At 52.1% G+C, this 22,230-nt stretch overlaps 2 protein-coding genes across 5 annotated transcripts in view; one reads left to right on the forward strand and one right to left on the reverse strand.

Annotated features, from left to right (window-relative positions):
• Positions 1–6,782, forward strand: part of Scap (SREBF chaperone) — a 74,281-nt gene extending 67,499 nt beyond the window's left edge. For all 4 annotated transcript variants that reach the window (XM_013346529.2, XM_005347991.3, XM_026779423.1 and 1 more), the window contains 13 exons: positions 369–467; positions 622–840; positions 1,510–1,886; positions 2,269–2,457; positions 2,543–2,744; positions 2,818–2,933; positions 3,014–3,527; positions 3,604–3,689; positions 5,389–5,471; positions 5,565–5,731; positions 5,896–5,976; positions 6,093–6,299; positions 6,377–6,782. In XM_013346529.2, the coding sequence (XP_013201983.1) occupies positions 369–467; positions 622–840; positions 1,510–1,886; positions 2,269–2,457; positions 2,543–2,744; positions 2,818–2,933; positions 3,014–3,527; positions 3,604–3,689; positions 5,389–5,471; positions 5,565–5,731; positions 5,896–5,976; positions 6,093–6,299; positions 6,377–6,622 (2,586 nt within the window). In that variant the 3' untranslated portion in view covers positions 6,623–6,782. The remainder of the gene's footprint in view (positions 1–368; positions 468–621; positions 841–1,509; positions 1,887–2,268; positions 2,458–2,542; positions 2,745–2,817; positions 2,934–3,013; positions 3,528–3,603; positions 3,690–5,388; positions 5,472–5,564; positions 5,732–5,895; positions 5,977–6,092; positions 6,300–6,376) is intronic.
• A 150-nt stretch (positions 6,783–6,932) lies between these two features.
• The window catches only part of Ptpn23 (protein tyrosine phosphatase, non-receptor type 23), a 27,936-nt gene continuing 12,638 nt past the window's right edge, over positions 6,933–22,230 (reverse strand). Inside the window, exons 2-25 of the mRNA XM_005347993.2 lie at positions 20,639–20,713; positions 15,568–15,695; positions 15,254–15,330; positions 14,623–14,672; positions 14,376–14,507; positions 13,883–13,963; positions 13,674–13,805; positions 13,540–13,587; positions 13,092–13,148; positions 12,924–12,982; positions 12,624–12,703; positions 12,394–12,508; positions 12,234–12,299; positions 11,836–11,981; positions 11,249–11,566; positions 11,016–11,170; positions 10,787–10,938; positions 10,518–10,697; positions 8,648–10,430; positions 8,376–8,560; positions 8,170–8,274; positions 7,957–8,095; positions 7,765–7,872; positions 6,933–7,683 (exon numbers count right to left, since the gene is read on the reverse strand). Of these exons, the coding sequence (XP_005348050.1) occupies positions 7,204–7,683; positions 7,765–7,872; positions 7,957–8,095; positions 8,170–8,274; positions 8,376–8,560; positions 8,648–10,430; positions 10,518–10,697; positions 10,787–10,938; positions 11,016–11,170; positions 11,249–11,566; positions 11,836–11,981; positions 12,234–12,299; positions 12,394–12,508; positions 12,624–12,703; positions 12,924–12,982; positions 13,092–13,148; positions 13,540–13,587; positions 13,674–13,805; positions 13,883–13,963; positions 14,376–14,507; positions 14,623–14,672; positions 15,254–15,330; positions 15,568–15,695; positions 20,639–20,713 (4,851 nt within the window). The 3' untranslated portion in view covers positions 6,933–7,203. The remainder of the gene's footprint in view (positions 7,684–7,764; positions 7,873–7,956; positions 8,096–8,169; positions 8,275–8,375; positions 8,561–8,647; positions 10,431–10,517; positions 10,698–10,786; positions 10,939–11,015; positions 11,171–11,248; positions 11,567–11,835; positions 11,982–12,233; positions 12,300–12,393; positions 12,509–12,623; positions 12,704–12,923; positions 12,983–13,091; positions 13,149–13,539; positions 13,588–13,673; positions 13,806–13,882; positions 13,964–14,375; positions 14,508–14,622; positions 14,673–15,253; positions 15,331–15,567; positions 15,696–20,638; positions 20,714–22,230) is intronic.

The raw sequence follows: 22,230 nt of genomic DNA on the forward strand, positions 1-22,230 counted from the left end.
GAGAGAGAGAGAGAGAGAGAGAGAGAGAGAGAGAGAGAGAGAGAGAGAGAGACGTGCATGAGCAGGTCAGAACCTGTGTATGGAGAAGGGCTCTCAGGGAACATATTAGTGGGCTTAACGTTTTCTGGGTTGGATTGGGCACTTATGCCTTTCTCAGGGGACTGGAATTTTCTGGAAAGCACCCTTTCAGTCCACTCTGGAGAAAGGGATGCATGCTCTTTGCTGCCCCCTAGTGAGCTGCTAGCCTAACCTTCCTAGTCTCCGGACCCTTAGCTGAAGAATTTTTTCTTTGTCTTTGCTGTGCCCTGCTGATTCTGAGGGATCTGCAGCCACGTAGCCACAATGCCTCTGGTGTGTGCTCATTCCAGGAGTTCTGCCTCTTCGCCGTTGTGGGCCTGGTGTCTGACTTCTTCCTCCAGATGCTGTTTTTCACCACTGTCCTGTCAATCGACATTAGGCGGATGGAGGTAAGAGTGGCAGAGCCTGCCCTACCCACTCTCTTGGCTGGTGCTTGCTTTCTTCAGACAGCTTCTGAGTGAGGGTGTGGCCCCAGGCAGAGGCAGCAGTCCCATGCAGGCAGCCTATGAACAACTCGGGGCCTGATCTCTGTGCCCTCGACAGCTAGCGGACCTGAACAAGCGCCTGCCCTCTGAATCCTGCCTGCCCTCTGCCAAGCCTGTGGGAAGGCCAGCACGCTATGAGAGACCGCTAGCTGCACGGCCGACCACACCACACACCATCACACTGCAGCCATCTTCCTTCCGAAACCTGCGGCTCCCCAAAAGACTGCGTGTCATCTATTTCCTGGCCCGTACCCGCCTGGCACAGCGCCTCATCATGGTACCTATCACCCCTGTTCTGCCTTGCAGAGGACAGCATTCAGATCCCAGGGGTGGTCCTTCAAAGCCTTGCTTCCTGAGCTATTTGATACGCCTTTCCTACTGGACCAATAATTCCTGGTCTGTCTGTTGGGGAAGTACCTCCAGGGTCAGCAGGGAGGAGATGTCTTTCTAGAGGGACCCAGGTCAGGGATTGTCTAGGGTGAAGCCACTTTGCATGGTCGATGTTTTCCTCAGTCATGGTTAATCAGCCTCCAATGAGAGACTCATAGCATGCAAACAACAGAGCCTAGTGGGATGTGCTGGCTGCGGGGGTGAGAGCATCTCTCCCAGGCAGCTGAAGGGAGAGGCGGGTAACACTGAAGCCCTCTGGCAGGCTTTCAGGCGGTCGGGCAGCTGGTCCCTCTGACCATGCTGACCTGGAAATGGTGGGCAAGTTCTGTCAAACTAAAGCAGTTACAGTGACTTCTAACCAAGGGAGCTAGGCCTCTAGTGGCGATTGTCAGCAGGTAGTAGTGAGAGGACTTGGGGACGTAGGAGAAAGTATAGATTGGGAGTCATGTCCTGCCTGCACACCCAAGTCCTTCCAATGTGAGAGCCAAGATGGCTTGGGGCCTGGGGCTGTCCAGTGCCTACAAGGCCCTGCTGAGCACCTGACACCCCACTATAGGCTGGTACCGTTGTTTGGATTGGCATCCTGGTGTACACAGACCCAGCAGGGCTGCGCACCTACCTCGCTGCCCAGGTGACAGAACAGAGCCCACTGGGTGAGGGTTCCCTGGGCCCCATGCCTGTGCCTAGCGGAGTGCTGCCTGCCAGCCACCCGGACCCTGCCTTCTCCATCTTCCCACCTGACGCTCCTAAACCACCAGAGAACCAGACATTGCCAGGTGAGCTGCCTGAGCATGCTGTTCCAGCAGAGGGTGGCCATGACAACCGAGCCCCAGAGGTAACTTGGGGGCCTGAGGATGAGGAGCTGTGGAGGAAATTGTCCTTCCGCCACTGGCCCACACTCTTCAACTACTACAACATCACACTGGCCAAAAGGTAAGTTGAGCTATGCCAACTGTCAGCCTTTCTCCCAGTATCCGCTCACCATCCCCAGAGCATCTCCTCCACTCGGTGAGAGAAAACTAGTCTGATTCTGCATTGAATCTGAAATAGTTGTAACGATTCTGGGGCAGCAATACGGGAACTGGTGGCGCTGCCAGCAGACACACCTGGAAGAGTGACCCTGAGTCCCTGTTCTCAGGAGTTAAAGATTGCTTGCCCCTCTTCCCTGGGCAGAATGAGATCCATTGATGGTTGCTAGGGTGCCACTGTCTGAAAATCACAAGATTGGGCTGCCAGAGCTGGTTTGGGGAGGGCTGCAGGCAGTGAGAAGGCTGCATTGGGAGGGCCACAGCAGGGCACCACTGCCTACTCACAGGTACATCAGCCTGCTCCCTGTCATACCTGTCACCCTGCGCCTGAATCCACGGGAGGCCCTGGAGGGGCGGCACCCTCAGGATGGTCGCAGTGCCTGGGCCCCACCTGAACCTTTGCCTGCTGGCCTTTGGGAGGCCGGACCCAAGGGACCAGGTGGAACACAAGCCCATGGTGACGTTACCTTATACAAGTAAGGCCCCAGTGAGGCAAGAAGTGGGTCAGGGTGAAACCAGTATTGGGGTGCACCCTGCTCACACTTTTGCTGTTCCGCACAGGGTGGCCGCACTTGGCCTGGCAGCAGGCATCGTCCTCGTGCTGCTGTTGCTCTGCCTCTACCGGGTGCTCTGCCCGCGGAACTATGGGCAGCCCGGCGGTGGTCCTGGCAGGCGGAGGCGTGGAGAGCTGCCCTGCGATGACTATGGCTACGCGCCGCCTGAGACGGAGATCGTGCCGCTGGTGCTGCGAGGGCACCTCATGGTGAGGGGGGTGGTGTCCGCGGGCAGCAGGCTGTCATGGCCTTGGCCTATGCCAACACAGCACCCTCATGCAGGACATCGAGTGTCTGGCTAGCGATGGGATGCTGCTGGTGAGCTGCTGCCTGGCAGGCCAAGTCTGCGTGTGGGACGCACAGACCGGGGACTGCCTCACGCGCATCCCGCGCCCAGGGTAAGCACAGGTTGGCCCTACCCCTTGCCTGCTCTTGAGGGAATCCACTGCTCATTCTTGTGGCCCCTCAACCTGGGCAGGCCACGCCGGGACAGCTGCGGAGGCGGAGCTTTTGAAGCTCAGGAAAACTGGGAAAGGTTGTCCGATGGCGGCAAAACTAGCTCCGAGGAGCCTGGGGACAGCCCTCCGCTGCGACACCGCCCCCGAGGACCTCCACTGCCTTCCCTCTTCGGGGACCAGCCAGACCTCACTTGCTTAATCGACACCAACTTCTCGGTGCAGCTGCCCCCTGAGCCCACTCAGCCCGAACCTCGGCACCGGGCAGGCTGTGGCCGCTCTAGGGACTCTGGTTATGACTTCAGCCGTCTGGTGCAGCGTGTGTACCAGGAGGAGGGCCTGGCTGCTATGCGCATATCGGCCCTGCGCCCACCCTCTCCGGGATCCCCACTGCCCCAGGCTTCTCAAGAAGAGGGGGTTGCACCCGAGAAGGGCTCCCCTCCTCTGGCCTGGGCCCCCAGCACAGCCGGCTCTATCTGGAGCTTAGAGCTGCAAGGCAACCTCATCGTGGTTGGGCGGAGCAGCGGCCGGCTGGAGGTGGGCCTAGGGGCTGCTCACATCTAGTTGGGGGGTTCCCACGAGGAGGGGGTGCTCACAGCCTCTGTGCTCGCAGGTATGGGACGCCATTGAAGGGGTGCTCTGCTGCAGCAGCGAGGAGGTCTCCTCAGGCATCACAGCCCTTGTCTTCCTGGACAGGAGGTGAGAGTGCCCCGCTGCTTACCTCAGCCCGCCTGTCACGGTCTTGAGGCCTCTTTTCCTTCATTTGCTGTGGGATTTGAGCTTTTCACTCAGTCTCTAATACCTGTCCATCGAGGGTGGTTCAGGTGGTAACCACTTTAGAGATGCGAAGTGTTTGCAGCAGGGCCAGGCACAAGGGAAGCTCCCAGAGTCTTCTTTCTACCCTTCTAAGTCAGCATCTCCTACTGGATTGTGAATGCTGACCCCTCTGGGTATTTCACTCTTACTTTCTTTCAGTTGCAGAAAATCTGCAGAATTTTTTTTTTTTTTTGTATTTGAAATAAGGCCTCATTTGGGTACTCTTTTTTTTTTAATTATTTTTTTGAACATGTTCAGGGTGTTTTGTTTTGAAAAAAATATTTTGCCTGCTCATATGTGTCTGTGCACATGTATGTCTGATGCCTGGAGTCCGTAAGAGGGTGCCAGGTCCTGGAACTGTAGTTAGATAGTTGTGAGCTGCCCTGTGGATGCTGGGAAACAACCCTGGGTTCTCTGGAAGAGCAGTGTCTCTCCAGCCCTCATTTAGGTACTTCTCAGCTGCGCAAACTCACTACGTAGCCCAGACCAACCATAAAGCAATCCTCAAAGGCCTTTCAGGGGTTGGGATTATACGCATGTACTGCATCTGGGCTCAGACCATCTTTGTTGAGTCTGCATTTGCTAAATGCTTCCCTCCCTCGTCTCCATGCTGCTGCCCTCATAGAAACTCAGGGTTGGAGGAGGGGTTCTAGTTCCTGAACTTTGCCCCTCAGCTGAGTTTATGGACTCAGTTCACCTGTCTGCTCCAGGAAGGTGGCTCTTCCAAGGGTTCCTGGCTATTAGTGATTCCACTATCCGAACTGGAGTGGGAGCTTGAGGGGGGGAGTGGAGGGTGGAGGTGGGGGGTTGGTGTCAGGAACTCTCGCCGTCTCCATTTTGACTGCTGCCACCTCTTCCTGCTATCACTGGGACTTGCACGGACATTTACTGCATTTTACTGGCAGCCTGGCTGACCTTATTCCTCATGCCTGTTGGAAATCCTTCCTCACTGCTTGTTTTCTCAATTAGCTCTGGAAGAGCTCACGCCTGACCTTAAAAGTTCCTGGTGACCGTTTTCTCTCTCTCTGCCCTTCCTGTGCACCATGGATCCCCAGACGAGCCTGTTTTGATGATCATGGGCAGAAGCTGTAATGTTCACTGACTTCTGCTGGGACAAGATTTCCGAGCCTCACCTGACTTGATTGTAGGAGCCATTGGCACATATGCCTGCCTGTGCCTGCGGGCTGTGTCTAAGAATTCTGGAGAGCAAAAGCAGTCTTTTTGTAGTTAAAGGAAAGAAGCAGACTATATACTTAGGTCAGAGTTGATTGATATCATGGATATTGCAGCCCCCCTATGGGGCTCCATGACATGCTCACCCTGGATCCTTCTCCCCTTCCTCAGAATTAACCCAGTTCTCCTGACCTTAAGCTCCAGGTTACGGGGAAACTCATAATTGGTTACATGTGTAATCCTGGAACTCCCTCTGTAGACCAGGCTGGCCATTGAACTCACAGAGATCCACCTGTCTCTGCCTCCCGAGTGCTGGGATTAAAGGCGTGCGCCACCACCCGGCTCTTGCATCTTTTTTGTAGCACTTTGTGTATTCCTCAAGGCTTAGTCTCTTGTCTTTCTCTTCTAGGATTGTAGCTGCTCGGCTTAATGGTTCCCTTGATTTCTTTTCCTTGGAGACCCACACATCCCTCAGTCCCCTTCAGTTCAGAGGTCAGTGGGCCTGGGAGCAGCAGCCATTGCACATGGTGGGGGAGTCTGCACAACGCCTTCTCAGAATCTGCTCACTGAGCCTGTCCTCTGTAGGGACCCCAGGGCGAGGCAGTTCTCCTTCCTCATCTGTGTACAGCAGCAGCAACGCAGTGGCCTGTCATCTGACCCACACAGTGCCGTGTGCACACCAAAAACCCATCACAGCCCTGAGAGCTGCTGCCGGGCGCCTGGTGACAGGGAGCCAGGACCATACTCTAAGAGTGTGTATTGTTTATTTCTGGGTATCGGTGAGCTGGAAAGGGGTAGGGAGCAAAAGCGGGCATTAAACTGGAGGAGTCCTAGAGAAATGATGGAAGGCATTTTCTAGCTGAAACACATAACTTGGAAGGTTCCAGAGACCAGAGCCTACTCATCCCTGTCCTAGGTCTTCCGACTGGAGGATTCGTGTTGCCTTTTTACCCTGCAGGGCCACTCAGGGGCAATCACAACTGTATACATTGACCAGGTGAGGCTGTCATCTGGTGGGGCTGTTGGCCCTTAGAAGCAGTAATGGGATGGGGACAGCCTTGTTGGCAAAGAAACTCTACCCATGATCTAGTTTCCTTGGGTTTCTTTCCCCAGACCATGGTTCTGGCCAGTGGAGGACAAGATGGAGCCATCTGCCTGTGGGATGTACTAACAGGTAGCAGGGTCAGCCATACATTTGCTCACCGTGGAGATGTCACTTCCCTGACCTGTACCACTTCCTGTGTCATTAGTAGTGGCTTGGATGACCTCATCAATATCTGGGACCGCAGCACGGGCATCAAGCTTTACTCCATTCAGCAGGTAAGCAGGCGGGGTACAGGGTTGTTGGTGTCCGGAGATGACCTCACACTGAAGACCTCCCCTGGCTTTGCCTCCAGGACCTGGGCTGTGGTGCAAGCTTAGGGGTCATCTCAGACAACCTTCTGGTGACTGGTGGCCAAGGCTGTGTCTCGTTTTGGGACCTAAACTACGGGGACTTGTTACAGACAGTCTACTTGGGCAAGAACAGTGAAGCCCAGCCTGCCCGGCAGATTCTGGTGCTGGATAACGCCGCCATTGTCTGCAACTTTGGCAGTGAGCTCAGCCTAGTGTACGTGCCCTCTGTGCTGGAGAAACTGGACTGAGGGCAGGCCGACTACACAACCCCTTTGCCCCCACCCAAAGTGGGTCACTGGGGGCAGAAATTTTTTGGACCTAGAGTGGAGGCAAGCGCTAGGCATCTTCTTTGCAGCTGACTCTGAAGTATTGTCTCCAGATTGTAATATTAAACTTTTTTAAAAACTACATTTACCAGGGGCCTGAGCTTGTGTCTGTCAATCCACTGTATCCCTAGACCCTTAGCCTTCTCACAGATGTTCAAGAAATAGGATTTCTGGGCAGTAGTGCACACTTTTAATCCCAGCACTCGGGAAGCAGATCTTTGAGTTCCAAGATAGTCAAGGCTATACACAGAAACCTGTCTCAAGAAACAAAAAAATGTGGTAAGAGAGAGAGAAGTGTCTTTGGCACTCCTGAGGCAGCAGTGGGTGAGCTCAGACATTGGCCACAGAGTATGTTTATTCTTTCAGTAGCCCAGAGCTGAAAAATGTCACGTTCCACAAAGGAGCAGAACCTGACCTGAGGCCTGCAGTACAACTCCATCTGGCAGAGCCGAAGGCAGCAGGGATGGGAGATGTAGTGTATGGACCAGGTAGGCAAAGCCTGTTCAGGTCTTGTTAAGTGTCCAAAGTGGATCCAGGAGGCTTAGGGGATCATCCGTAGGCTGGGCAGCCCTTAGACCCTGTCCATTGTGGGCCTGTAGAAAGTTCTGCTTGCTCATCCGTTGTTTTCCCCGCAAAGAGCTGTCCAGTGAAAATGCCTCTGGAGTCAGAGAGGCCAACAGCTCCAGGGATGAGGAGGGGGGCCCTAAGCTGGGGGCTTCAGGCACTGGTGGCTCCTCCTCTGGCTGTGGGGCTTCAGGCAGAGGTGAAGAGAGAGGGGGAGGAGAGGAGGATGGGACAGGAGTAGGCTCTGGAAGGCTGGCTGGTGGAAGACCCGGGGGTTCTACAAGACCTGGAAGGCTGGCAGCTGGGGAATCCACACCACCTAGGGGCCGGATGCTGAGCTTGGCAATGGTAGCCTGGATGGAACTGATGGGCACATCTCCACCGAGGACCAGATCCTGTGAGTCCTGAGGCAGGTGATTCTGAGAAGGGGAGAGCTGGTAAGAAGGCAGTGTCACCAGGTTGTGACTGTCCCGGCAGAGCCCTCAAGGAACTGCCCTCACCTTCTGACTGATGCTGGCCACAGGCTTGCCTGGAGGGGGCACACCATGTCGCTGTAGAACCTGCTCCACATGTCTCACCAGCGCCTCATGGCAGAACCTGAGATGCAGCTAGAAAGATACATTTGGTGTGGTCAGCTGGGCAGGGGCCATCCTCAAAGGGCAAACCCAGCTCAACCCAGTCTACCCACTCACTTTTTCCTGCAGCATGTGTTTTCTCTGCTGCCTCATCCGCCTCACCAGCTGAGGCAGCTCAGGAATCCCATTCCCAGCCTCCACCTCCTGCACCGCTGCATACAGCAGTGCAAAGGCTCCTGTGCGGCCCACTCCAGAGCTGCGGCAAGAAGGAAGCATAAGGCCAGGCTAAGACAGGGTAGACACGTTCACTCAAGGGCTGCCAGCTCCTACCTGCAGTGTACGACAATAGGTGTGTGCAGAGGTCGCTGATGCAAGTAATGTGCATGTACCTCCTGGATGAAGCGCAACAGGTTGCCAGGGCTGTCTGGCAGGCCTCTGCAGGGAAAGGACAGGTATGAACGCCTGATGTGAGGTCTTCACCCCTAAGCACCCAAGGAGTTTGCCCTGACCCCTACCATCCAGAACAGTGAACGTACAGCTCAGGCCAAGTAGGAAAGTGGAGGTGCACAAGAGAGCGCTTGAGGCTCTGATCACGGAACTGCAGACTCAGCACTCGCTCCACATGGGTTTCAGTAGTGCGAACACTGCTCAGTGCCACACTCAGGGCTCCATGCACCATGGGCTGGCCCCTCTCAGTGGGGAAGTAGCGTGCCACCTTTTGCTGAAGAGTAGACAGGACAGTTAAGGCTACCTTTCCCAGACTCCCTGCCTCCCCACACCGCAATCCCTTCCTAATCTAAGCTCTTACCTTTTCCATTTCGGCCTCAGAGACCAGCATGACAATGACTGATACTTTCTGTTCATGCACCATGAGCCAGAAATCTGCAGCTGTGCCAGGCAGTGGGGCCTGGGTGGCCACTAAAGGTGGACAGTACGGCGAGAGCCCCTCCACACAGCTAGCATTAATGTAGTCATCTTTGCCTGAGCGCAACACCACACGGTTACTGTCATAGGGCATAACATCCTGGTGCCGGTTCTTCAGCGAGTAGCAGCGGGCAATAGCAATGGATCGACCTCGGGCATCATGTTCCTGTGCCTCTTGCAACTCTCTCCAGATTGCATCCAGTGCTCCTGCATCCCCTAGCTGTCCCCGAAATGTCTCCAGCTCCTGCTGCAACTGCCGCAGCCTCTCAGGATGTTCATAGGGGTCCTGCTCAATCAGCCGCAGGGCCTGTGGCCGACGGCCCTCAGCTGCATCTACCTTGGTAGGCTGCAGCAGGGGTTGCCCACCCCCAGGAGGCTGTGTTCCTCCATGTTGACTCTCAGGGCTAGAAGACAGGAGGTCTGCAGCTGCAGCACCTCGGCGCAAACACGGTGGTGGCTCTGCTGTTGGAGGCCTTGAAGGTACTGGACCAGGCCCTGGCGATGGGGCAGGTGAAGGCACCAAGTGGGGACTAGGGGTGGGCTGACTGGCTGGTGGGGGACCTCGAATAGAAACAGGGGTTGCCTGAGGACCCAGGGGCCTAGGGGAAGGGGCAGGGCCATATGTCAGGGTGGGATGAGGATGAGGAGGCCCAGGGCTAGGGAAGGGCAGAGCCCCCGAGTGTGGGGGAAGAGGGTCTTGAGATGGGACTGGATAGATCTGGCTGTGCAGGGTGGGTGGTGGCTGCCCCAAGACAGCAGCAGGCTGAGGGTTAAAAGGGTAGGGAGGTGGAGGTGGAGGAAGAATCCCTGGGGCCTGAGTTGGGAAGAGATGTGGATGCTGGAACGGAAGGGGCTGATGTGAGGGCTGTGGACCAAATGCTGGTTGTGGAGGCTGGGGCTGAGGCTGAGCTTGGGGCCCAATCCTAGGGGCTGGAAAGCCTGTGGGGACCCCAGGAGGAAAGTGGTGCTGTGGCGGAGGGCCTGTGAGGTGCTGCTTGGTCCCTACAGGAAAAGCATAGGGTGCGGGTAGAGGCTGTGGTTGGGGAATAGGCTGGGACACAGGCTGAGGCACAGGAAAGCAGGGCTGGGGGAGAGCTGGGGTAGGGTTTGGCCGTGGTGCTGCATGGCTAGAGATAGGGGCCTGGACACTATCTACTGTAGTGGTAGCTGGCCGAACTGCCATGGCTAACTCAGGTCCTGAGTACTGGGGGGGTGGGGCAGAGGGAAGACCTACAACTGGTGGAGGTGGCCCTACCCCCCTATAGGGACTGCTTACAACTCCATGCTGGGGAGAGGATCTGGGTACAAGGCCCAACTCTGATGTGTAGGTGGGGGCTGGGTAGAGGACCGTCCCAGGTGCCATGGGCACTGCAGCCCTGGGCTGCATCAGTTGCGTGGGGCCTGAATAGGTTCCAGGGGGTAAGGGTGCTGAGAGATAGTGGGCTGCTGGGCCTGTGGAGCTAGGGAAGGGGCCAGGAGAAAAGTGGAGCGGGGCCGTCGTTCCTAGGAATGGGTCAGGCAGCCGTGAGCCAACCACCATATCCGGGGGCAAGCTGCGCAGCTCCTCAGGTGGGTCTCCAGCCTCTACTGCCTCACCCTCATCGCGGCGGGAGAGCAATGGTTTGGGGGCTGTGGGCCGAGGTGGTGGTGCCTTTTTCTTTAGCTCCCTAAAGGATAGGCAGGTAAGCAAGGTCAGTTTCATACACCAGGTTGGCCTGGGCCGGGTCCACAATGAAGCTGAAGACCACACTCACCTGTCCAGGAGCTGCTGGCGGGCGGCCTCTTGGGCACGACAGATAGACTGTGCCCGTTCCAGCAGGGTGGCTACCTTGCTTTCCAGGTCTGCATAAAAGTCCTTGCCTTCCTGGGACTTCTTCATCAGGTCCTCATAGGCTTCATATGAAGCTACCAGGGTCTGTAGTGTGGAATTCCACCTTGGTGGGCACAAGAAAAAGCCGTAAGGCACACTATAGGGACAGAGCTCCAGATGGGGCATGGGGTAAGAAGGAAGGCCGACACTGACTTCTGGTCCAGTTCACTAAGCACCCGCCGCACAGCCGCATACTGCACATTGGCCTCAGTCAGTGCCCGGAGGACATTGTCCTGGGCAGCCAGGTTCTGCTCCAGGTACACCTTCAGCTGATCATACTTCTTCAGCTGCTCCTCAAACAGTTTCTGTGGAAAGATAGGAACAAAAAAACTAAGTAAGGAGCCCAGAAACAGAGCCCTTTCTCAGTGCTCATCAAACCCACCTTCATCTCTGAGTGGTCAGTGGTGACCAGGGAGGCAGTGATGTCATCCTTCTGGATCAGCTCTCGGAGTTGCTGCTCCAGGGACACACGCTGGTCCCGCATCTCCTGCACCTTGGCTAGGATGCGCTTCAGGTTTTGCAGCACAGCCTTGTCCTCTGAAGGTAGCAGCAATCAGTGAGGCCAAAGAAACCCTAGCTCCAAGCCCCTTCCTGCTAGCCATGGGTAGGGCTTACCTGGGGTGAGGGCTGGTGTGGGTAGGGCAGCCCGCACCTGGTCCAGTGGTCCACTGAGCAGGCGCAAGTTACCAACATGCAGATTCATAGCACGGTGCAGCTCACTGTTGGTGAACGACGCCTTTTCATGAACTTCCATGTACTTGGTCCACTCTCGCCTCACCTCTACGAGCTCAGCCTTGGCCACGGAGGGGCCAGGGGCAGCCCCAGTCTGGCCCAGGGTCTCCTGCAATTTCTGCTCTTGCAGCTCATCTTCCTCCAGCAGATCCCTGATGTCCTTGAGGGAGGCTTCCACATCCGTGAACACACCTGACAGCACTGAGGTGTATTGGGGGTGGCCACTGAGGTAGGCAGAGCAGACACCACTCTGCCCTCTGCCCACAAGACACAGAAATGCCCACTAGGATCAGAGTTTGTTTCCCAGCACTTGCTCAACTCCACAGATACAGGAAGCCCATAGTTCACTGATCCACAGAACCATTTGGATGGTGCATGCTTGAGCCAGGGCTTCACCAGCATCCTCAGTGGAGGAGGCCATGGCAGGTTACTTGCCTGCTACCCTGGCACCTGTTTTGTGCTTTGCTCACCCTGCATAGACTGGACAAGGTTCTTGACGGTGTCAGGCCGGACACTAAGCGCTGCACACTTCTCCATGAGCTGGGGTGGGATATGGTTGTAAGCATCTAGGTTGTCCACTGTTTCAGGGTCAAGCTGCATTGAGTCCATGAACTGACTAGGGAAGGGAGAGGGGATGACAACAGGATCAGATGAACGCTGGGCTCTGACCCAATTCCGTCTACATAAGAGCCTGTTAGGTTGATCCCCTCCACTGAAACTAGACGAAAGCACGGGCTGGTGGCTATGCCCAGACACTGATAGCAATGGCGGGGCAGGACACCCTCCACGGCACACCAGCACTCTAGATCTGAGCAAGAAGAAAGACATCTGTTGTGCACCTGACCTCCCCACCGTTCATCCCACTTACTCTAGGACCTCATTCTTGTCTTCAATCTTGGCCATCATTTCCCGAAGCAGCTTGGCCTTCTCCTCGCTAAGGAATAAACAGACCAGTTGCTAGAGACCTGTATACTTGAGGGACCTCAAGAACCTCTGTGCCAAGGAAAGAGCCAGTCCCTCCTACACACCTGTACAGTGACGAGGCCTCATGGGCAGCCATAGGTACCAATTTGGCAAAGATATCAGGACCCGTAACAGCTGGGTCTGTGGGGTTTACTGGCAAGGGCTTCACCAAGGGGGCTCCTAAGAGCAGGGAGTACCACAGAGATCAGGCCCACAGGAAGACTCAAGGCAGCCTCCTCCCTATCCCATCGTCCTCTGCCAACCCCAGTCCTCAGTTTCCCCTCAGCTGCCAGACCTTTTACAGGCTGAAGGGTATCCAGTGCTGGCACCGCCTCATGGTAGATAAAGTCATTATCCTTCTTGGCAGAATTATACCTGGGAGCCGAGAGAAATCACAGATCACCAAGGATACACAAATTAGATTTCCATGTAGGCTACTGCTCTCTGGCACTACTGGCTTCCTCCCATGGTGCAGAGAACAAGACATTTAATAAGAAGGAACCAGACCACCCTAGTCCTACCGGCTTCCTCCCATGGTCAGAGGAACAGACATTTAATAAGAAGGAACCAGACCACCCTAGTCCCACACACTTACTTTCCCCCAATGACATCCATAGTGAATCGAAGTGCATCTTGCACAGTGTCAGGCTGGCCCTGTGGAGACAGAGGAGATAACCAAGGCTAGGGTCAAGATCCATCAGCTTGGCTAGCCTTGCCATCTGCCTTCATGGCTCTGAAAGCAGCCACACTCGCTCAGCTTTACCTTGGCCAGCTTGATGGCTTCGTTCAACTTGTCTAGGGCGCTCTGGAAGTAGGCCACCTGTGGAGGCAAAGCCTGGTCTGTCCTGTCCTGTTTGGACCCTAATGTTCCATCTCCCCACTATGTCCTACCTGATGATCAGAAGACCAGCAGCGCAGGTAGCAGATGCCTGCCGAGCCAATAGCCCCAAACAGCTCCACCCTGTAGCCTACATCTCCAAAGAGCCATCCCCCTGTGGGAAGCCCATCCTGCCTCCTGAGAACCCCAGGAATGAGGGCTACAAGGTGGGAAGAAGCAAAGTCTACAGGGAGGTTCTGACAGCCTGGCACATGATGAGGAAGACGAGGGGGACAAGGGTGTGGCAAAGAGGACCAATGCCAGTGTGATATAAAGACAATCTTAAAAGCTTGGAACACGTCCTGAGAGCCCCCCTTGCCCACAGCCCACTCACCCGTTCCCCAAATTTCTGTTGCTCCTCAGCTTGCTTCCCCATGTGCAGCTGGGAAAGAAGAGGAGGCATCATGACTTGTTGCTCCTGAGCTCCAGCCGCCTGGCCCAGTTCACAACCAGTAACCCTTGCCTTACATGAGCCACAGCTGCGAAGTAGTAGATCTTCATCTGGACCAGCTTCTTCCAGTCTTTCTGGATACGGCCCAGCAGAGAAGCAGTCTCCGGGTTTTCCAAGGCCCGACATGCCTCCTTGTAGTAATCTACCACCTGGGAATGGGGATGAGTCAGTTCAGTCATCAAGGAGCAGGAGCAAAGCCAATGCCCACCCTCAGCCCTCTTCCTACCTGTGCACTGATGCGGGCCACTAGGAAGCTCTTCCGGTTGTCCAACATGGACTTCTCCAACAGGCACTCCTGAGCCTGGCCCTGGAGCAATATCGCGGGTCACTACCCTGTGCACCTGAAGTCCTCTCCCTCTTGGCTGCTCTCTTCTCGAGTCTCCCCAGCTCCCAGAATTACCACCCTGTGCCTGATCTACTTGGAACTCAAAAGACCCCATGTCAAGGCCTCCTTCCTGCCTGTCCCTTACTATCTGCAATGTGACTGGCCCAGGGTCTAGATATAACTGCCTCCTCCCTTAGCCATTTCTTCTCCAATTCAACCTAAAGTTAGGGTGGCAGCTCATAACCCCAAAAATACTGAGGCAGGAGGACTGGTCATGATTCCGAAGCAAGCCTGGGCTACACAGTCAGTTCCAGACCAGTCTGAGTTACAAAATGTGACTTCATCTCAAAACAGAAACAAAACCCATTTGGCCACCAGGGCGACTCCTGCTCACCAGCATGAGGTTGACATTGAGGGTGAGGATCTGGCGGCTCATGTCGACACTGAAGGCCTGTGGGAAGTGCTCACGCAAGTAGGCAAAGGCACCTGCTGCACACTGGAAGTGGGTGCAGGAGACTTTCATGCCCTGGACGTGAAAGATGACCACTTCCATAAGGCAAGAATCATTCCAACTTTGGTAGCTGATGACACCCTGTCCTCCATAGCACACCCACATGTCCACCTGCATCCCTGGGTCCTACCTCCTCAGATACGCGTTTGTCCATAGCCCCCAGCATGGAGTGCAATGCACCTAGAGAGACAAAGGCCGTTAGGTTAGGAGAGCCTGGGGATGTTTCCCAGGCTGCCCACACCTGTGTTGAGACTACAGTAGAGGGGCACCCATCTTCATCCAGTGAGAAAAACAGGTCCTAGAACTGGGCAAAATCCAAGAACCCAGCCAAATCCTTTCTCCTATTATGCACCTGTCTCAGGAGTAGAGAGAGGAGCCCCCATGCTTTCCCCTCAGCCAACAGCCACACTGACTTGAAGGGCAATTTAAGGCCTGTCTTAACCTCTCAATCCAAAGCCATTAATAGGGGAGTAGGGAGGAAGTGATACTATCCAGGCAAAGGAAGGCCGTGAGTCCCTATTGTAGTGCACAGAGACAACTCTGTGGTCAGCCCAGCAAAGTAGCTCTTTAAACAGTGACTTCCCAGGGCCCCAGGAACAGCAGAAGTGCCAGTGAAGCTGTGGTAGAGGCAGGGGAGGGGTCAGAACCCAGGTATATTCCTTTCATTTAGTCATAGCCTTTTTGGCTGTCTGACCTGATGAGCTGAGGCCCAGGGCTAACAGGGCTTGAAGCAGGGCCCCTGGAAGGATCAAGCAGCTTACCAAGGTTGTAGAGAATACAGGCCTGCTCATACTTGATGTCTTCATGGGCCACAGACTTTCCCGAGAAGATCTCAGTCCTGTAGACATGCATCTCAGTCATCGCGAGAGTAAGACCTGGCCTGGGCCCAAGGGGGTCAGGGAAGGGGACCAACCACTCCAGTATGAGACTGGGGTCTATGGGAGATCACACTACCACTCCCCATTCTGTGCAAGGAGAGAGGACATGGGAAAGGATCATGCCTACCACCCAAGCATCCCAGTTGTCCAAGCACCTTCTAAGTTCTCAACTGCCCAGCCCAGCTACCAGCTCTCACCAGGTGACAGCTACAGCGGCCTCCTGGCCGGAGCCCATGGGCACCCGACTCTGCAGATAGTGTAGCTGGCCAAGGTACTTTCGAAGGACACTGCAGCCCTCAAAGTCCCGTGCAACACGAATAGCATTCTGGGAAGTAGGATGGAAGAAACAGGCTCACCATCATTAGGGATTTCTAAAAAAGCCCTATCTACACCTACAGCTGGGGAACATACCATACTGCCAGGGCTGGTGGACTAAGTCATCCACATTTGTAGAAGATACTCTATAATACGCTTTAATATTCAACTCTAACAAATATTTTATGCACATAGGTGTTTTGCCTGCATGTATGTGTGTCACATGTGTGTCTGATGTCTGTGGAAATCAGAAGAGGGAACAGGATCCCCTGGAACTTGAGTTACAGATGGTTGTGAGCTGCCATGTGAGTGCTGGGAACTGAACCTGAGTCTTCTAGAAGAGCAGCCTGTGCCCTTAGCTCTTGAGCCATTTCTATAGCTCCTATGTTCAATGGCACCACCCGCCTATGTTTAACTTTTGACCCACAATTCTGTATCTAAATGAACAGTAAGAGACACTCAGGAAGGCCAGGCATGGTGATGCACTGCTGTGAGCCCAGAACTCAGGAGGGTCAGTCATTCAAGGTTATTCTTGACTACAAAGCAAGTTTGAAGTCAGCCTGAGTTACATGAGACCCTGTCTCAAAAAAAATGATTCATGGGGCTGGAGAGATGGCTCAGTGGTTAAGAGCGTTGCCTGCTCTTCCAAGGGTCCTGAGTTCAATTCCCGGCAAACACATGGTGGCTCACAGCCACCTGTAGTGAGGTCTGGTGCCCTCTTCTGGCCTGCAGACATACACACAGTGTTGTATGCATAATAAATAAATATTAAAAAAAAAGATTCATGGAGGGCTGATATCAAAACCGGGGAAAATCCTCAATTGTGCACACAACAGCATTTCTCACAGTATTATCAGTTTAAAAGTCTGGATGTCACTAGACTTTCTATCAACAAGGACTGTCTACATAAATTATGGCAAAGCCACTCACAAGAAAATATTCCTCAGCCAAACTACAGAAAAGGTTGTTATGAATATACTATGACTCCTATGACAAACTATGACATACAGGCAAAAGAAGAATGTAATAGACGAATATATGATCGCATTTCTGTACAAGCATAGGATATGCAAATAAATATACAGACAAAAAGGGGGGGGACCAGATGACTATACCTCCAAATGCTGACAGAGATTATCTACAAGTAATCCCACTGAAGTCGTTTCTCTCCGTGTGTATGTGTAGTGTACAAATGCACACGTGTGCAGGTGCATACACCAGGTCGACAGTTACCTTCCACTACCACTCGCCACCTTACGATCTGAAAACGATCTCTCTATCTCCACCTCCTGCCAAGCACTAGGGTTACAGATGTGCATGACCACGCCTGGTATTTTATATGGGTTCTGGGGATTCAAACCCCAGTCCCCATACTTACATGCCTACTTTACCAAATGAGCCTTCTCCCCAGCCCCAGTTTACCTTCTTTTACACACACACACACACACACACACACACACACACACACACACACACGGGGTGGGGGGATAAGTGTCTGATAGAAACATAAATCTTTGTTTGCTCATATATTCTGGATATTTACTGTTTTCAATTTTTATAGTAACAAACCTTTTTATTTGGCAGGAAAATGAAACAAAACAAAGGAATCCTCTGTCCAAGTTTTTAAAAGCAGACCATACAATTACCAAGAAGCAGGTGCCCAGTGAGGAAGTGAGCTTGAAACACCATAAACTCTCCCTTGTACCACCCTGCAGAAGGGATGCTAACAGCTACAGAGCCCAGAAGCAAGGCCGGGCAGACACCACCAGCTGATCAGATCCCTTAACAAGGGTGCTCTCAGCACGCACACATCCCCATAGCCCGACACCTTACCCTTTACCTGACAATCATTAGGGTGCCTATTAGTAATCGAAAAATAAAAGAAGCCAGGCATGCAATACATAACTGTAGTCCTAACACTTGGAAGGCAGAGGCTACAGGATCAGGATCAAGTCATATTTCACTAGAGAATAAGTTAAAAGCCAGCTCAGACTACATAAGACCCTGCTGTGGGGTGGTGGGGAGCAGGCAGGCAACCTTTCCCCACAAAACAGCCAGCAAGGCCTTGACTTGCATACTTGTAAACCAAAGAGGCTGGAGGACCACAAGTTCCAGACCAGTCTGGGCTACATGGTAGCCTCTTAAGACTCTTAACAACAACAGAGGAAATGGCACACACTGGGAGAATTGTGCACCACTTGTAGAGATGTAAAATGGCTCATCACTGCAAAATTACAGTGTGGTGACTCTTCAAAATTCCACCTATTACATAACTCAGTAATTCCACTTCTGAGTATGTACCCCCCTCCCAAGCAGGCTGTTGTAATTGTAATTCGCACCCCTGTTGACAGCAGTTTTATTTTGGCTTTTGTTTGTTTTTTGAGATAGGGTTTTTCTGTTAACAGCTCCAGCTGTCCTGATTGGACTTGAACTCACAGAGATCAACCTGCCTCTAGGATTAAAGGTGTGCACCACCATTGCCTGGGGCCTCCCCCAAGACGGGGTTTCTCTGTAGTTTTGAAGCCTGTCCTGGAACTAGCTCTTGTAGACCAGGCTGGTCTCGAACTCACAGAGATCCGCCTGCCTCTGCCTCCCGAGTGCTGGGATTAAAGGTGTGCACACATCTTTAATCCCAGCATTCAGGGGGCAGAAGCTAGCCAGCATGGTCTACATTAGCCATCGCCGGACAGCCAGAACTACATAGACACCCATCTCAAAAGAACAAAGACCAACAACACTTAAGAGTTCCTTAAACACAGCACTGAACTGCCGGGACGGCTCCGTGGGTAAAGCATTTGCTGTGCAGCCTGTCCATCTGAGTTCAGTTCCTGGAAGAAGGGAAGAGCAGACTTTTGCAAGTTGTCCTGTGATTGCCACACGAGTGTCTTCCCTCTTGTGTGCGTGCAAACACAACACACACAAATTTAAACATGGTATCATGAGATTTCATTCAAGCTAATAAAACCAAGATTACTACTAAATGAATAATGACCAGGTAGCACCCACAGTGTGGATTCACTAAACAAAGGCACAATGAGCATTCCAGGTGGGATAAGAGAGCAGGAAGGCATGAGACTCAGACTACTCAGAACATCAACCAACTTCAACTTCTAAATTACTTATTCTGGAATTTTCCACTTAGTATTCTGGAATACAAGTAACTGAAAGTCAGTGAAATTTCAGAAGGTCAAACAACAGATTAATGGAGGAGCTGCCATATTTGAGCTCTTACGGGCCAAACAAAAGACAATGTAGAAAAGGAACAAAAAAATCCAACAGACTCAAAATATGCTGAATTCTTATATATGAATATTTCAAAATGGTTGAAAATATAGGGGGAAAGGGAAATTCAAGCTGTTCGTTACGTACATTATACCTAAATGACAACAATAAAGATAAAAGATTTAAGTTAAAAAAGCAAAACAAAACAACCATCAGGGGTTTAGCAAGATGACTGAGCCCTTATGTAAGGGTTCTTCCCACAGGCCTGTGAGGCTGAAGTTGAACATGGTGGAAGGGAACCAACTCCTGCAAGTTATCTGACCTCCACACATGCACACTGTAAATAAATAAATGTAATTTAAAAAATTTAAAAACAACCGGGCGGTGGTGGCGCACGCCTTTAATCCCAGCACTTGGGAGGCAGAGGCAGACCAGGCAGAGTTCGAGACCAGCCTGGTCTACAGAGCTAGTTCCAGGACAGGCTCCAAAACCACAGAAAAACCCTGTCTCGAAAAAAACAAAAAAACAAACAACAAAAAACCCTTAAAGCCAGACATTGAGGCATATCCCTATAATCCCAGCAGTTGGAGGACAGAAGGCAGAAGAATTCAGTCCATGACTAGGTTGGGCAACATTGCAAGCTCTAGGACAGCTAGGATGTGAAATGAGACCCTGTCTCCAAAAACAACAACAACAACAACAACAAAAAAAAAAAACCCAACAAAACAAAACAAAAACTCACAAAAAACAAAAAACAACAAAGGACTAGCCATGGCCCAGTGATGGAGCACAACTTTAATCCCAGTACCTGGGACACAGAAGCAGGCAGACCTCTGTGAGTCTGAGGCCAGCCTGGTCTACATAGTGACTTCTAGGATAACCAAAGTTACATAGAGAGACTTTGTCTCAAACAAACAAACGAACATCAAAAAGACACTAGAGTCTGTGGATGGCCCGCTGGCAGAGTACTTGCCTGGCATGAAGGAAGCTCTAGGTTTGGTCCAGAAAAACATGGAGATGGTGGCATACATCTGTAACCTCAGTGTTTAAGACGAGGAGGTGGAAGGATCAAAACTTCAAGATCATCCTCAGCTACATAAAGTTGTAGGCCCATGTGGGTTACACAAGACCATGTCTCAAAAATAGTTAGACAGCATAGCAAGTAAAAATACTTGCTATCAAGCCTGAAGACATGAGTTCAATCCCCAGTACAGCAAAATAACTAAGATTTAAACATAAAGGGGCAATGCCATTACTTCCAGAACTTTCAGGACTGAAGGCCAGCCTGAGCAACACTGAGACCCTATAGGGGAAAAAAAATCCTTTTTCACCTATCATGCTGTAGGAGTTAACACAAATTTTTTTCTGCCAGCAATTTTGATGCTTTTGTAGATTTAAAAAAAATTAAATTAAATATAGTAAATTCAAATACGACCACAGCAGATGGTAGAGTTGTGTGTGTCTTTTTTTTTTTTTAATCTCTTTAACAAACCAATTCCATTCATACCTACATAAAAATACCTTCTCCTGCCGGGCGTGAATAGTGCAAGCCTTTAATCCCAGCACTCGGGAGGCAGATGCAGGCGGATCTCTGTGAGTTTGAGGCCAGCCTGGTCTACAAAGTGAGTTCCCGGACAGCCAAAGATAGACAGAGGAAACCCTGTCTCAAAAAAAAAAACAAAAAACAAAAAAAACAAATAAACAAAAAACAACAAAAATACTTTCTCCTACCTGTCTGAGTAACTCCAGCTTCTTCAGTTCCTCATTGTAAGCTTCTGGGTTCTCTCCATAATTCTTCAGGACAAACTAGAAGGAGGTAAAAATAAAGTGTAAGCAGAATGACCTCAGCTACAAGCAGCACCCAGGTGCTGACTAGGCCGGCCTCCTCCTCCCAGCCCGTGTGTAGTAATAAGAGTGGCGGGGCTGCGTCCCCAGCACCCCAGCCGGGGCGGCCGCCTGCTAGCTTATGCTCCAAAATAACAACACACAAATTGTATTCATTTAAACACTGTTTGGCCCTTTAGCTCTAGCCCTTACTGGCTAATTCTCGTACCTGGACTAGCCCATTTCTTATATTCTGTTGTAGCCCACGAGGTGGCTTACCAGGGAGCTTCTAGCCTATGTCCATCCTGGGTCGGAGCTTCATCGTGTGTGCCTCAGAGAGCAGAGCTATCCCCGCGTCCACCCAGGAGCCAGGAGCATGGGCGTCTGCCCCAGAAAGGAGAGCTGTCGAGTCTGAGCTCACTTCATCTTCCTCCCAGCATTCTGTTCTGTTTACTCCACCCACCTATGTTCTAAGCTATGAGCCCAAGCAGTTTGTTTATTACTTAACCAATGAAATCAACAGATTGATATATGACACTCCCACATCATCCGTGAAGATGGAGACTGAACACCCTATGCAAACAGCCCAACAGGCCCCTCACATGCTACAGCCTTCTTAACAGACACCGGATTCCACCAGCTCAAGGAGGAGGGGTCTGACCCAGCTGAAACAATCCTGCGAAGATCCCCAAAGGGTCACTCTTAGAGCTCCTTCAAGCATCCTTTGCTCTAAAGTCACAAGAATAACCCTAAAAGTACACATAGTGAGTAGGAGTGCAAAGCCTTCCCCACCAGACCCCACCCCTCACAGGGAAGAGCACCACGGACCAAGGTGCTCCAGTTTCTTCCTCTCAGGAAAGGCCTGAGGGAGTGTGATGAGAAATGAGGAGCATGGACTGGGATATCATTCAAATAAAACCAACAGGGCTGGGGAGATGGTTCAGCTGCCCTTCCAGAGGATGCAGGTTGATTTTCCAGCACCTACAGGGTGAGTAACAACCATCTTTAACTTCAGGATCAAGGGGTCCAGTGCCTTCTTTGGGTCTCTCTTTACAATGTGATACACAGACACACAAGCAGGCAAAATACTCATACACATAAATAAAAAAATTAGTAAATCTTCAAAAGATAAATAATCAGAGCCAGCAGGGCTAGGGGCAGCTCAGCTGGTACAGTGCTTCCCTACGACTCGGCATCTGCTGCTCTTGCTGACAAACTCGGTTTAGCCTCCAGCAACTACATGGTATCACTCTGTAATAACTGCATAGCTATTACTCTAATTCCAGGGGATCCAATGTCTTCTCACCTACACGGGAAACAGATGTACATGTGTGCATATATATACATCCAGACAAAACATTCATTCATTCATTCATTTATTTATTATGTATACAATATTCTTTATGCGTGTATGCCTGCAGGCCAGAAGAGGGCACCAGACCTCATTACAGATGGTTGTGAGCCACCATGTGGTTGCTGGGAATTGAACTTAGGACCTT

The sequence above is a fragment of the Microtus ochrogaster genome, chromosome 5 (assembly GCF_000317375.1).
Source record: "Microtus ochrogaster isolate Prairie Vole_2 chromosome 5, MicOch1.0, whole genome shotgun sequence".
Classification (NCBI taxonomy): Eukaryota; Metazoa; Chordata; class Mammalia; order Rodentia; family Cricetidae; genus Microtus; species Microtus ochrogaster.